Source organism: Saccopteryx bilineata, chromosome 2, assembly GCF_036850765.1.
Source record: "Saccopteryx bilineata isolate mSacBil1 chromosome 2, mSacBil1_pri_phased_curated, whole genome shotgun sequence".
Lineage (NCBI taxonomy): Eukaryota > Metazoa > Chordata > Mammalia > Chiroptera > Emballonuridae > Saccopteryx > Saccopteryx bilineata.
Genome location: NC_089491.1, coordinates 373000093 through 373015822, shown reverse-complemented (window position 1 = coordinate 373015822; position 15730 = coordinate 373000093). Strand labels below are relative to the sequence as shown.

At 51.7% G+C, this 15730-nt stretch overlaps 1 protein-coding gene across 3 annotated transcripts in view; it reads left to right on the top strand.

Moving 5' to 3' along the window:
- The window catches only part of ODAD4 (outer dynein arm docking complex subunit 4), a 30569-nt gene extending 15174 nt beyond the window's left edge, over nucleotides 1-15395 (top strand). For all 3 annotated transcript variants that reach the window (XM_066255421.1, XM_066255422.1, XM_066255420.1), the window contains 3 exons: nucleotides 3503-3603; nucleotides 8266-8344; nucleotides 13932-15395. In XM_066255421.1, the coding sequence (XP_066111518.1) occupies nucleotides 3503-3603; nucleotides 8266-8344; nucleotides 13932-14461 (710 nt within the window). In that variant the 3' untranslated portion in view covers nucleotides 14462-15395. The remainder of the gene's footprint in view (nucleotides 1-3502; nucleotides 3604-8265; nucleotides 8345-13931) is intronic.
- Nucleotides 15396-15730: the final 335 nt, after the last annotated feature.

Below are 15730 nucleotides of genomic sequence, written 5' to 3'. Positions count from 1 at the left end.
GCTCAGCGGTAGAGTGTCGGCCTGGTGTGCAGGAGTCCCAGGTTCGATTCCTGGCCAGGGCACACAAGAGAAGCGCCCATCTGCTTCTCCACCCCTCCCCCTCTCCTTCCTCTCTGTCTCTCTCTTCCCCTCCCACAGCCAAGGCTCCATTGGAGCAAAGTTGGCCCGGGCGCTGAGGATGGTTCTGTGGCCTCTGACTCAGGCGCTAGAATGGCTCTGAATGCAACAGAGTCAATGCCCCAGAGGGGCAGAACATCGCCCCCTGGTGGGCATGCTGGGTGGATCCCGGTCGGGCGCATGCGGGAGTCTGTCTGACGGCCCCCCCCACCCCCCGTTTCCAGCTTCAGTAAAATGAAAAAAAAAAAAAGGGTGCATTTTATAATATGTGAATTACATCTCAATAAAATTTTTTTTTTCATTTTTCTGAAGCTGGAAACAGGGAGAGACAGCCAGACAGACTCCCGCATGTGCCCAACCGGGATCCACCCGGCACGCCCACCATGGGGCGACGCTCTGCCCACCAGGGGGCGAGCTCTCCCCATCCTGGGCATCGCCATGTTGTGACCAGAGCCACTCTAGCGTCTGAGGCAGAGGCCAAGGAGCCATCCCCAGCATCCGGGCCATCCTTGCTCCAATGGAGCCTTGGCTGTGGGAGGAGAAGAGAGAGACAGAGAGGAAAGCGTGGCAGAGGGGTGGAGAAGCAAATGGGCGCTTCTCCTTTGTGCCCTGGCCGGGAATCGAACCCGGGTTCTCCGTACGCTAGGCCGACACTCTACCGCTGAGCCAACCAGCCAGGGCTCAATAAAATTATTATTTTTTTAATTATTTTTAGCCCTGGCCGGTTGGCTCAGCGGTAGAGCGTCGGCCTGGCGTGCAGGGAAGCGCCCATTTGCTTCTCCACCCCCCCCCCTTCCTCTCTGTCTCTCTCTTCCCCTCCCGCAGCCAAGGCTCCATTGGAGCAAAGATGGCCCGGGCGCTGGGGATTGCTCCTTGGCCTCTGCCCCAGGCGCTAGAGTGGCTCTGGTCGCGGCAGAGCGATGCCCCAGAGGGGCAGAGCATCGCCCCTGGTGGGCAGAGCGTCGCCCCTGGTGGGCGTGCCGGGTGGATCCCGGTCGGGCGCATGCGGGAGTCTGTCTGACTGTCTCTCCCCGTTTCCAGCTTCAAAAAAATACAAAAAAAATAAATAAATTATTTTTAAAAAAGCAAGGGGCAGCCTGACCAGGCGGTGGTGCAGTGGATAGAGCGTCAGACTGGGATGCGGAGGACCCGGGTTCGAGACCCCGAGGTCGCCAGCTTGAGCGCGGGCTCATTTGGTTTGAGCAAAGCTCACTAGCTTGGACCCAAGGTCGCTGGCTTGAGCAAGGGGTTACTCGGTCTGCTGAAGCCCCATGGTCAGGGCACATGTGGGAGGGCAATCAATGAACAACTAAGGTGTCGCAATGAGAAACTAATGATTGATGCTTCTCGTCTCTCTCCATTCCTGTCTGTCCCTATCTATCCCTCTCTCTGACTCTCTCTCTGTCTCTGTAAAGAAAAATAAATAAAAATTAAAAAAAAAAAAGCAAGGAGCAGGGGAAAGGAGAAAGAGATGAAAGAAGACTGGCAATATTTTGATAATTGTTCAAGCTAAGTGATGAGTAATGCAGGTTCATTATACTATTTTTACTTTTGTGTGTATTTGAAATATTTCCTAATATAAAGTTAGAAAGGAAATGTCTCCAAGTTACAAGCGAATGGGCGATGGAGCTGGGACTAGAAACCAGTTCTGTCTGACTCCACAGCTCAGGCTTTGCTAAGCTGTGCTAAGCTGTTCCTGCCCCCGGTATACAGCCGACCCCCATGGAGGGAGGAAATGTGACCAGTGCTATGCTGAGGGCATAATCTTTCATTCATTTGTTCATACTACAGATACTTACTTGGTACCTTCTAGGCGTATAGTAGGGAGCAAAACTGATACCAATTCCTTGCCCTCCCGTTAGAAGAGGTAACTTGTAAGCTGAAACTTTAAGAACGAGAAGGCACCGGGACCGAGCTTTCCGGTCAAAGGAACAGCATTTAGGATGGTGGGCAGGAATTGGGCTGATTTTATAAGCCGAAGGAGACCAATGTTACTTGGAGCTCCTGGGGGCCAGGGAGGTTTGGAAGAAGGAGACTGATGAGGGGCCATATGCAGAGGGCAAATCATAGACTGTTTCCAAAAGCATAGAGAAAACTACTGCAAGTTTAAACCTAAATCACAGACATGATTACAGCAGATTTTCCTAGAACTATTCCCGGTTCTTAGGAGGGCTGCAGGAGGGGGAGGGGGTGGGGGGGAGGGAAGGGGAGGAGGGGGAGAGAGAGAGAGGAGAGAGAGAGAGAGAGAGAGAGAGAGAGAAGGGGTGGAGAAGCAGATGGTCGGGCATTGAACCCGGGACTTTCATAGGCCGAGCTGACGCTCTACCTACCACTGAGCCAAACGGCCAGGACTCCACAGAGTTCTTTAAGAAATTAAGCAGCCTGCCTGACCTGTGGTGGCGCAGTGGATGGAGCATTGACCTGGAAATGCTGAGGTCGCCGGTTCAAAAAAACCCTGGGCTTGCCTGGTCAAGGCACATATGGGAGTTGATGCTTCCAGCTCCTCCCCTCTTCTCTCTCTCTCTCTCTGTCTCTCCCTCTCCTCTCTAAAATGAATAAATAAAAAGTATTTTAAAAAAAATAAAAAAAAAATTAAGCGGCCTGACCTGTGGTGGCGCAGTGGATAAAGCGTCGACCTGGAAATGCTGAGGTTGCCGGTTCAAAACCCTGGGCTTGCCTGGTCAAGGCACATATGGGAGTTGATGCTTCCAGCTCCTCCCTTCTTCTCTCTCTCTCTCTCTGTCTCTCCCTCTCCTCTCTAAAATGAATAAATAAAAAGTATTTTAAAAAAAATAAAAAAAAAATTAAGCGGCCTGACCTGTGGTGGCGCAGTGGATAAAGCGTCGACCTGGAATGCTGAGGATGCCGGTTCAAAACCATGCACTTGCCTGGTCAAGGCACATAGGGGAGTTGATACTTCCTGCTCCTCCCCCTTTCTCTCTTTTTTTTTCTCTCTCTCTCTCACTCTCTCTCCTCTCTAAAATGAATTAAAAAAAAGTTAAGCGAACATTTTTAAAATATGAATTTCCTCTTTGGAACAATCTAAAGATGGGACAAGATGGAGTTGTTCCCCTGTTCTGGAGACAGATGATGTATGCATAGGTCCCCTTCCTTCATTGACGCCTCTGAATGGCCTGAGACCCACGGCTCAGGTTCCCTGGTTCTGTCTTAGTTTGGAGATGGCCCAGGAATGTGATGGAAAGGATGGCCCTGGGCAGCTCGCTGATGCTGCCTGAGACCTGGGGCTCAGTCCAGCTCACACAAGCTTCTAACGACCGTGGGAGGGGCCAGGCAGGCCAGGGGCTCCAGAGGGAGCCTGGCAGCCACATCATGCAACACACAATGTCACCACCTACCTGTGCTGTGCCTCCCCTCTGTTCTCCAGTGAAGCTGAGAGACTTCGAGTTGGCCGTGAACAACTTTGAGAAGGCCCTGGAGAGAGCGAAGCTCGTCCACAACAACGAGGCGCAGCAGGCCATCATCAGCGTGAGCCTTTCCCCCAGCTGGGCCCTGCTGTGGGCACGGGGTGGGCGGGGCCTCAGCCCCCAGCCATCTGGGAAGGCCATTCCACAAAAATGGAGGCGCTCCTCCTAAGTGCCGGGCTCATTGTAGGTGGGCAGTGGCTTTCAAATATTCCCCACTCCCCACGGTTTATGTAGCAACCCAGACACATACATAATATATATATAAATATATATATATTTTGTATTTTTCTGAAGCTGGAAACGGGGAGAGACAGTCAGACAGACTCCCGCATGCTCCCCACCAGGATCCACCCGGCACGCCCACCAGGGGCGAGGCTCTGCCCACCAGGGGGCGATGCTCTGCCCCTCCGGGGCGTCGCTCTGCCCCGACCAGAGCCACTCTAGCGCCTGGGGCAGAGGCCAAGGAGCCATCCCCAGCGCCCGGGCCATCTTTGCTCCAATGGAGCCTTGGCTGCGGGAGGGGAAGAGAGAGACAGAGAGGAAGGAGAGGGGAGTGGAGAAGCAAATGGGCGCTTCTCCTATGTGCCCTGGCCGGGAATCAAACCCGGGTCCCCCGCACGCCAGGCCGACGCTCTACCGCTGAGCCAACCGGCCAGGGCCAGACATATTTTTATGTGAAATAAACAAAAAATAGAAACAAAAGTTTTAAAAAACATACTTACCTTTACTCTGGACGCTGGTATTTCCAATTCCCTTCTTTTTCTTTTTCCTTAATGATGGTGGAGAGCTTCTAAATTGATTTCAGGACTTACAGTTTCAAAAATGCTACCTCTGCCAGGAGACCGTAAGAAATACATGTAATACGATTGCCTCCCTCACTGGCCTCTACCGGCACTGCTCACTGAGGCAGCCGCTGGCCACGTGTGGTGGTTTCAATAAAAATGAATTAAAAGTTACATTTAAAATTCAGGCTCTCAGTCACACTAGCCACATGCCAGGTACTCCATAGTGGGTTGTGGCTGTGGTGCGGCGGGTGCCGATCTCGAGTCGGCCTCGCTGTTGCGGAACTTTCTGTTGGCCGGTGCTGGCTAGACTGTCATCTTCAGGCGGCAGAGGCCACAGGCGAAGCCACAGGTGAAGCCACTGCTCCCAGTGCCACTCCAGGCAGACGGACAACCTCAGTAAGGTCAGCACGCTCGCCTTAGCATGAATCTGCTGGCCACCTCCCCTCCCTCTGCCCCCCAGACTGCTGCCCCTAAGCTGTCCCATGTTGAAATGCCATGTAGCTGGGCCCCAGTAAGCGTCTGCTGGAGTGTATTAAACAGGGCGCTTATCCCCTGGGAGCTTGTCCTGTTGTTGAAAGAGGTCGGACAGTGTAACTCAGGGGCAACACGAGGGGCCTGGCCTCAGGAACTATATTGCTCACAAAAATTAGAGGGTAGGCCCTGGCCAGTTGGCTCAGTGGTAGAGTGTCGGCCTGGCGTGCAGGAATCCTGGGTTCGATTCCCGGCCAGGGCACACAGGAGAAGCGCCCATCTGCTTCTCCACCCCTCCTCCTCTCCTTCCTCTCTGTCTCTCTCTTCCCCTCCCGCAGCTGAGGCTCCATTGGAGCAAAGTTGGCCCTGAGCCCTGAGGATGGCTCTATGGCCTCTGCCTCAGGCGCTAGAATGGCTCTGGTTGCAACAGAGTGATGCTCCAGATGGGCAGAGCATCGCCCCCTGGTGGGCATGCTGGGTGGATCCCAGTCGGGCGCATGCGGGAGTCTGTCTGACTGCTTCCCCATTTCCAACTTCAGAAAAATACAAATAATAATAATAATAATAAATTAGAGAGTATTTCAAAATTAATATCAAGCGATAAAATATCCCATAGTTTTTGTGAACAGCATACATTGGAGATGCAGCAGGCATTCCAGAAAGGAAGCAGGGACCCTGGGAAGTGATATTCTGAACTGCTGCAGTTGGAGGTGGATCTCATGCTGGTTTTGAAGGACAAGGACTACAGGATCTGGCCAGGCCGAAGGCCTGGGAGGCTGTTGGGGCTTAGGAACCTATGGGAGACAGAAAAGGAGACTCTGGCCTGGACCCAAGGGCTGGGTCATGATGACAGAAGTAGGAGCAAGGAACCCCAGACAGTCGGTGGACCAGCCTGGATTTGTAGGTCTAGGAATGGCAAAGAAGCCACCTGACCCCCTGGGATTTTTTTTTAAGGAGCAAGATTATGGTTTGTGAGAACCACAGTGAAACCATTTTTTCTTTGCCATGGTGGAGGAATCGCTCCCAAAGATACCCCACCATGTGGCAGTCCATGCCCTGATTTTACCTGGCCCAGGGCAACTTAGGCCTGTCACCTTGTTCTCTTTTCCTGGCGAGGGGGTCTGCTCCCTGCACGTGCACCCTGCCTGTACACCCAGCCCCCAGAGGCAGAGCGCTCCCCTTCCCTGAGCCCAGCCGTGTGCTTTGTGCCCCTCGGTTCATATGCATGGTCTCTCATTTAATCCTCTTCCACGTGATCGCCCTGCAAGTATTTGGAGAGATAACATGGCAAATTTACATTCAGTAAATATTTGATGACCCCAAGTCAGCTTGGGCTGTCAGCCCAAAGGTGACAACCGTGATTCTGGTCCTCAGGAAACTTGGTGTCAGCTGGAAAGTTAAAAAAAAAACAAACACAAAAAACCCTTGTTCATGCCCAGTGCAATAGGGGCCAGGGGATTCAGAATGAGAGTCCCAGCAGGGAGGCAGGGCAGGGCTTTCCCATGAGGAGGGCATTAGGGCACCCTGAGGGCAGGGCAGGGCTTTGAAAGGTTGTGAAGCAGAGAGAAGTGCCTGTTGGGACAAACAGTCCCATGGCCCTAAGTGACTCCTCATGGGACCAGGTCCCTGACTTTTTACCCACCTGGGCTGGCATCACCAGGCAGGAAGGCATACAGGGAGTACAGACCAGTGCTGCACGAGAGTGTCCAGGCCTAGTGGTCCTTCAGCAGCTGATTTTGAGTGCCTTCTGGTGCTCTGCCAGTGCAAGTCAAGAGGAATAAGGCAGAGCCTGCCTTCAAGATGTGCACAGGCTGCCTGACCTGTGGTGGTGCAGTGGATAAAGCGTTGACCTGGAAATGCTGAGGTCGCCGGTTTGAAACCCTGGGCTTGCCTGGTTAAGGCACATATGGGAGTTGATGCTTCCAGCTCTTCCCCCCTTCTCTCTCTCTGTCTCTCCTTTCTCTCCCTCTCTCTGTCTCTCCCTCTCCTCTCTAAAATGAATAAATTAAAACAACAACAACAACAAAAAAAAAACCCTGGGCTTGCCTGGTCAAGGCACATATGGGAGTTGATGCTTTCTGCTCCTTCCCCCTTCTCTCTCTCTCTCTCTCTCTCTCTCTCCCCTCTCTATAATGAATAAATAAAATCTTTAAAAAAAAAAAAAAGATGTGCACAGGCCTGACTAGGTGGTGGCACAGTGGATAGAGTGTTGGAATGGGACGCAGAGGACCCAGGTTCGAAACCTTGAGGTTGCCGGCTTGAGAGCAGGCTCACAAGCTTGAGCACGGGGGTCGCTGGCTTGAGTGTGGGATCATAGACATGACCCCATGGTCGCTGGCTTGAGCCCAAAGGTCCGCTGGCTTGAAGCCCAAGGTCACTGGCTTGAAGCCCAAGGTCACTGGCTTGAGCAAGGGGTCACTCGGTCTGCCGTAGCTCCCCAGTCAAGGCACATATGAGAAAGCAATCAATGAACAACTAAGGTGCCGCAGTGAAGAATTGATGCTTCTCATCTCTCTCCCTTCCTGTCTGCTTGTGCCTATCTGTTCCTCTCTCTGTCTCTCTGTCTCAGTCACACACACAGACACACACACACGGATGTGCACGGGCAGAGTCCTAGGCAAGCAGGGAACCTGCAGTCACCCTGAAGCCCCTCTGAAGGCAGGTCAGCCCCAGGCCCACCCTGCAATGTGTCTGAGTTCCTCCCCGGCTTGCTACCCTGCTGTGGGCATAGGGATTTGCACTGTGTCTCTGCATTGGCTGAAGCCAAAGGAAGCTTTAGGTAAAAAGTGGAAATCAGGGGATACACACTCCTCCCCAGTACATGTGTAAGCCCAAGGGAAATGAAGTCAGAATTATCTGCAGTCCTGTGTCTCATGCCACTTAGCCTGGGTATTTCTGAGTCCCTAGGAATCAGCTAACCTCTGGGCAGGAGCCTTTAGAGCAGGAGTCTCAAACTCGCGGCCCGCGGGCCACATGCAGCCCGCCGAACAATTTTGTGCGGCCCACAGACTAATCCACGAAGTTCAAAATATTTTGGATAAAATTAAGTAAGCCTAGGGGCCTACTTGTATTTTTCATTTCTCTAGCATCCTAGCTAGATATTAGCTTAGTTAACAGCAGTTGTGATGCGAACTACAGTTTCTGGTCGTTTTGTGACACTGAGTAAACTGCATGTACGATTGTGCTTGTTGTACTGATTTTTTTTTGTTTTCAACTGCAGTGAGAAAAGTGTTGCGTAACAGTTGCCTTTTGTAGACCTAGTGCAGCCCGCCTAACGGCTGTGATCTTGCTCTGCGGCCCACATGCTGAGTTGAGTTTGAGACCCCTGCTTTAGAGGATCCAGGAGCAAACAAGAAGGCAGGGTTAGTGCAGAGCCCTGCCTCTTGGAGTTGGGACCTGGAAGAAAGGGGGAGTGTAGGTGCCAAATAGGGGTTATGAGAGTTTATCAGCTACTCTACCACCCACAGGCTTTGGATGATGCCAACAAGGGCATTATTGATGAGCTGAAGAAAACCAGCTACAGGAATGTGTTCAAAGAAAAGAAAGGTGAGTTCCTACCCCTGAGAGGGCAACTGCAGAATTTCCCCTCTGCATTCCTTTCTGTTAGTCCCAGCTGCCAGCCCTTCCTTCCTCCTTTCTTCCCTCCCCCTCCCTCCCTCCCTCCCTCCCTTTCTTCTTTCTTTCTTTCTTTTTTTTTTTTTTGAAGCTGGAAACGGGGAGAGACAGTCAGACAGACTCCCGCATGCGCCCGACTGGGATCCACCCGGCACGCCCACCAGGGGCAATGCTCTGCCCACCAGGGGGCGATGCTCTGCCCCTCCGGGGGGTTGCTTTGCCGCGACCAGAGCCACTCTAGTGCCTGGGGCAGAGGCCAAGGAGCCATCCCCAGCGCCCAGGCCATCTTTGCTCCAATGGAGCCTTGGCTGCGGGAGGGGAAGAGAGAGACAGAGAGGAAGGGGGGGGTGTGGAGAAGCAAATGGGCGCTTCTTCTATGTGCCCTGCCCGGGAATCGAACCCGGGTCCCCCGCACGCCAGGCTGACGCTCTACCGCTGAGCCATCCGGCCAGGGCCTCTTTTTTATTTATTTTTAAAAATTTAATTTATTGAGCCTGACCACGTGGTGGCACAGTGGATAGAGCGTCGGACTGGGATGCGGAGGACCCAGATTTGAGACCCCGAGGTCGCCAGCTTGAGCGCGGGCTCATCTGGTTTGAGCAAAGATCACCAGCTTGGACCCAGGGTCACTGGCTCAAGCAAGGGGTTACTCTGTCTGCTGATGGCCTACGGTCAAGGCACATATGAGAAAGCAATCAATGAACAACTAAGGTGTCGCAACGAAAAACTGATGATTGATGCTTCTCATCTCTCTTTGTTCCTGTCTGTTCCTATCTATCCCTCTCTCTGTCTCTGTAAAAAAAAAAAAAAAAAAAAAGATAATAATAATAATTTATTGTGTTTACATAAATTCTAGTGTCGCCCCGAATGCATCCCCCCTGCCCCATATTTCCCTCAATATCTCCCTTGCCCCCCTCTCTACAGCGCCCTCCCCCCTTCCCTTCAGGTTTATCCCATCCTATCGTCCCCTTTCCCTCTGTCCTCTTTTCTTCTGGTCCCTTTGATCCCTCCTCTGTCTCAATTCCGTTCCTCAGTTCACATTGTTTCTTGGATTCCTCAAATGAGTGAGGTCATATAATATTTTTCTTTCTCTGCCTGGCTTATTTCATTTAACATAATAGTTTCCAGGTCCCTCCATGTTGTTGCAAAAGGTAATATTTACTTCTTTTTCATGGCCCCATAGTATTCTTTTCTTTTCTTTTTTTTTTTTTTGTATTTTTCTGAAGCTGGAAACAGGGAGAGACAGTCAGACAGACTCCCGCATGTGCCCGACCGGGATCCACCCGGCACGCCCACCAGGGGCAACGCTCTGCCCACCAGGGGGCGATGCTTTGCCCCTCCGGGGCGTCGCTCTGCTGCGACCAGAGCCACTCTAGCGCCTGGGGCAGAGGCCAAGGAGCCATCCCCAGCGCCCGGGCCATCTTTGCTCCAATAGAGCCTCGTTGCGGGAGGGGAAGAGAGAGACAGAGAGGAAGAGGGGGGGTGGAGAAGCAAATGGGCGCTTCTCCTATGTGCCCTGGCCGGGAATCGAACCCGGGTCCCCCGCACGCCAGGCCGATGCTCTACCGCTGAGCCAACCGGCCAGGGCCATGGCCCCATAGTATTCTATTGTGTGTGTATATATATGTACCACAGCTTTTTAATCCACTCATCCACTCATGGACACTTGGGCTGTTTCCCGATCTTCGCTATTGTGAACAATGCTGCCATAAACATGGGGGTGCATTTCTTTTTTTAAGTCAGTGATATGATGTTCTTGGGATATATTCCTAAAAGTGGGATGGCTGGGTCAAAAGGCAGTTCAATTTTTAATTTTTTGAGGAATCTCTATACTGTTTTCCACAGTGGCTGCACCAGTCTGCATTCCCACCAGCAGTGCAGGAGGGTTCCCTGTTCTCCACATCCTCGCCAGCACCTATCATGTGTTGTTTTGTTAATGAGCACCATTCTGACTGGTGTGAGGTGGTATCTCATTGTGGTTTTTATTTGCATTTCTCTAATGATTAGTGATGTTGAACATTTTTTCATCTGTCTATTGGCCATCTGTATGTCCTCTTTGGAGAAGTGTCTATTCATTTCTTTTGCCCATTTTTTTTTTAACATTTTTCAAAATTTTTAATTTTATTTTATTTTTTCATTTTTAGAGAGGAGAGAGAGGGGGAGAGAGGGAGAGAGAGGAGAGAGAGACAGAGAGAGAGAAAGGGGGAGGAGCTGGAAGCATCAACTCCCATATGTGCCTTGACCAGGCAAGCCCAGGGTTTCAAACCGGCGACCTCAGCATTTCCCAGTCGACGCTTTATCCACTGCACCACCACAGGTCAGGCTCTTTTGCCCATTTTTTGATTGGATTGTTTGTCTTCCTGGTGTTAAGTGAGAGGAGGGGAGACAGACTCCTGAATGCACCCTGACCGGGATCCACCTAGCAATCCCTATCTGGAGCCGATGCTTGGACTAACCAAGCTACCCTCAGCACCCAGGGCCAGTGCTTGAACCAATCAAGCCACTGGCTATGAGAGGGGAAGAGAAAAAGAAGGGGGAGAAGGAGGGGATCCCCTGCCCCGATCAGGAATCGAACTTGGGACTTCCACACGTCAGGCTAACACTCTACTGAACCAACCGGCCAGGGCCCCCCAGCTGATCTTTCCAGTAGCTGCTCCAGTCCCAGTGCACCATCTACCGAGCACTCTGATTTCAGTGCCACCAGCAGCCCCAGCCTTTCCCTGGGGCAGGAGAGGGAGGTGATTCAGCCTAAATGAGTCTGAGCCCATGCTGTCGCCCAGACAGCCCGCTCCTGTGTTTCAATTCACTCATCAGTATTTGCTGAGCACTTGTCAAGTGCCAGGAAGATATGAGATTTGGGGGAGACAGAGGCTTAGCCCCTGCCCTGGAGGAGACCACAGCCCAGTGGGAAAACCAGAGAAGTAGAGTGGGCCCTGGGCCCTGGGCAGTTGGCTCTGCAGTAGAGCATCAGCCCAGCATGTGGAAGTCCTGGATTCAGTTTCCAGTCAGGGTACACAGGAGAAGTGACCATCTGCTTCTCCACCCATCCCCCTTCTCTCTCTCTCTCTCTTTCTATTCCCCTCCCACAGCCATGGCTTGAACGGTTCAAGCAAGTTGGCCCCGGGCGCTGAGGATGACTCCATGGTCTTGCCTCAGGCGCTGAAATAGCTCGGTTGCTGAGCAACAGAGCAGCTGCTCCAGATGGGCAGAGCATCAGCTTGCCCAGTGGAACCCAGTCAGAGCACATGTGGGAGTCTGTCTCTCTGCCTCCCTGCCTCTCACTTAATAAAAAAATTTTTTAATTAAAAAAAAAATAGGCCTGACCTGTGGTGACGCAGTGGATAAAACGTTGACCTGGAAATGCTGAGGTCCCCGGTTTGAAACCCTGGGCTTGCCTGGTCAAGGCACATATGGGAGTTGATGCTTCCAGCTCCTCCCCCCTTCTCTCTCTCTGTTTCTCTCTTTCTCTCCCTCTCTCTCTCCTCTCTAAAAATGAATAAATAAAATTAAAAAAAAGAGTGGTCCCTGAATGGACTCCTGCAGGCAAGTGCTGAACTGGCTGGAGGAACTGCTCTATTGTGAGCACAGGCAAAGCATTCTGACTCCTCTGGGGAGACAGGGAAGGCTCCAAGGGGAAGAATCATTCATTTCAGGCTCCAAAAGATGCCCGAGGCTTTCCCAGGTGCGAGGTGGAAGAGGGAGGGCATTTCTGGCAGGGAATAAATAGCAGGAGCAAAGACAGAGGCAGAATGACAGTCACACTTTTGGGGCTCTTCCTGTGTGCCAGGCACTGGGTTAAGCATCTCATTGAGTCCTCACCACTCTAGGAGGCAATGGAGGCCGAGTGAAGTTGAGGGATCTGCCTGGGTCACAGCAGTCTGACTCAGAGCCACACCGTCCTTTGCTGTGTGGTACTGCTCTTTGGGACTAGAATGAGTAGGGAAGGGCTGGGGTTGGAGAGGGTGTCAGAGGGGCATGTGGGTGGGCTCGGGTGCAGAGATGGATGTGCCTGATCAATCTTTCTCTCAGGGCCTCGGGGAGTAAAGAGGCCTTTGACTCCCTGGCTCCAGCCTTTCTGAAGGAAACGAGGAAGAGGAGATGGTTGGGATTCCAGGCCCCCAGGCCCCACCAAGTCATTAGGGACAGACCCCAGACAGGACGGGGGATAAGAGATGATCTCCATTCAGGGTTTCCTATGTGCCAGGCACTCTTCTCAGGACTTTATATACTATGTTCTGACTCATCTGATTCTGCAAGAACACGATGAAATAAGTATCATTATTTGTTTGATTTTTACGGATGACAAGGAGGCAGCGGGGTTGAAGTCCCACAGAGGTTTTCTGTCTCAGACAGCAGCCTGACTCTAGAACCCAGGCTTTTACCACGGTTCGACACTCTTCCTGGTGACAACACAGCCTCCGTCTGCCCTTCTGGGGTGCCCTAGCCGTATCACATGTACTCTGCGTACCCCAAGATGACAGAACCGTCTCCAGGCACCAAGGCCGATGCCCTCTCTGATCCAGGCATGGTAGTGGGAATCTGGGTGTGGAGTTTGCAGGCACATGACTGCCCTTTATTATCCAGTGCTTGCCATGTGGTGGCCGGACCCCCGCAGAGAGAGGTCATGCCTCTGCCCCACATGACCTTGGAGCTGTTCTCAGAAGCCGCAGGAGCAACAGATGTGAAGGGACACAGCTGGGAAACGGCAGATGCTCCAAGCAGCCTCCCTCCCACAGCCCTTGACAACCTTGGTGGGCTATGTCCTGGGGAAGGTGTCCTCCCGAGAACTTTGGGAAGGCCCTGCTGCCAGTGGCAGCTGCTGGGCACTTCCCTCCCAGAACAGCAGGTGGCAGCAAACGGCAGCATTTTTCCAGCTATGAACCCAGAGCGCCTGTAGGTGCCTCAGAGTCCAAGGGCTCCCAGGAAGAGAATGTGGGGCGGCTCGGGAGGAGATTGGTGACTTTTCTCTGCAGCTGGTAAAAGCAAGGAGCAAGGATTCTCCTGGTTGAAAAACAGCACTCCAGCTGAACTTGCTGCGAGCAGTCTGCTCATATTTTTACAGGGAACCTCCCAACACATGATGAAAAGTGCTTTCCAGGGACAAAGAGAAATGCAGAATGAGGCTGCCAGAGAAAAGACCCCTACTATCCTTTCCCAGCACCTGTTCTATTCCTGTAGAGAAAGGGAACGTACTGTGGGGGCAGACTGTTCCTGGGTGCAAATTCTGACTCAGCAGGGTGATCATGGTGTGTGGTTTCTCTTTATCAAGTCCAGGTCCCTGAGTGCAAGCTCAAACCAATGACACTACACTTTCACGACACTGTGCACTTATGACTGACTGGTATCATCTGTGCAGCTTCACACGATGCCTGGAACGGGACTGGTCATGGATGAGTTCCTTCTTCTCCTATTGGAAAGGAATGCTCCTCTTAGAAGCATGGGGCTGCACAGACAGGGATTTACCCAGGCTCAGAGATGGACAAAATTTTACCTTGCTTTCCTCTCTCCTGTGTTTCAGATGAGGCTGCTGCGTTGGATAATATGGCAATGAAGGCAAAAGAGAAAAGAAAAATGAGAAAAGGAAAGAATGAACCTGAGACAGTGATGAAGCACTGGGAAAGAGAGCGCTCTGACGGTGAGAAAGACACAGAAGACGAGCTGTCTAACGAAGCCCTAACCGGCACGGCGAGGGGACCAGAAAACATATCCAGCTCCTCAAGAACGGAATTGAGAGCCACAGGGAGAGACACAGGAGAGGCTGCCAAGAAACTGTCTGGCGAACTAGACGTAAGATTAGGAGAAGCAGGCGGGGAAATATTAGGAGTGAGCAAAAAGGAATCCAGAGAAATTTACAGGAGACCTTCAGATCTGGACCAAAAACTGTCAGAAGAATTAATTGAAAGGCAATCAGATGAAGAAGAGGAGAGGCTACCAGAAGCCGGCAGAAGAGAGGTGGAAGAATTGGGGGAAATAGAATCCGAAGTAATGGCAGAAATGAAAACAGAAAATGCTGAAAATATGAAAAAGGATAAGAAGGAAGATGAATGAAACCATTCTAAGTAGGCATTAGGATCAGGAGGCTGGTATTCATAGGGACCACGGGGATCTTGTTAAACTAGACTTTTGAGTTGAGATTTTTTAATAGGAAAAAATGTGGCCTGGGCCCCACAGGTCACGTCTGCCTCCCTCTGATAGTTTTTCCCTTAAATATAGACCTTTTACTCTTACAAATCTTGAATGTATCATTTTGCCTCCTCACCCTTATCCATTCTCAGAAGAACCTTAGAGAATGAATGACCTAGCATGGGGTACTGTGGTTGGTAGTTAGAAATAAGCAGAGCAAGGAATAGGCCAGGAACAGGTCACCAGGGTAGAAAGCCCCAGGTACCTAGCAATGGGAAAACCCCGGAAAACAAGGACCTCACCCCCAGGGTAACCTTCCTCCACTAGCATACTGCTGGTCATGCAGTTTGAACCCTCCCCTGAACTTTCCTACCCTGAAATGTTGCTAGTCATGCGGGTTAGACCCCTTTAGAGAGTGAATGATGGAGCAAGAGAGTAGCCCTTCAGCATTAAGCCCCCAGGACAATAAGGTTCTGACCCACATCAAATACATCAAGGCCTTAGTTGTGTTTTCAGCTCCAGGCCCAAAAAAGCAGCAAAACCAGACAAGCAATGCCACTGCTGACCTCAGGACCAGCTGCACTGACTAATGACCCCCTGCCCTGCTGCTGACCATGACCCTAAGAGGACATACCTGGAGAGCTGATGACTGTTCTACCATTCTTTCCCTGGGACCGCCCCTAAAGACCCCCACTCTTAGAAAACCCTTGGGACACAGGACCCAGTGCCTTCTCTGTTTCCTTCTTTTCTCCCCAAGGTGCATTTTCCTTGCCCCTCTCTTTCTCCTAAACCCTGTGTCCCACAAGACTTGCAACCAGGGGAGCAATAGGCAGCAGCAGCTCATCCCAGGCTAACCCCCTGACCCTGTCTACAAGGCTCCCATTTTTTCTGACTTTCCAGTGAGCCAAAGCAGCCCCACCTAGGCTCATTTCTTTCCTGTAAGATTTCTAGAAAGCCAAAGCAGGCCCCCCTAGACTCTCTTTCCTGTTGCTTCTTGCTTCTTCTATCCTAAGCCCTTCCTTGTTTCACCGTTCCCAGCTTTAATAAGTGTACTACTCTCAAACTCACCTGGACTCCTGTTGTGATCATTCCTGCGTGAAGTCAAGAACCCACACACTACCAGTGGCCCTAGGCAGACCTGCTCTGGGCCAGGTCCCCTTTCTGGTAACAGAACCACCTCTCAAGCAGAATGCG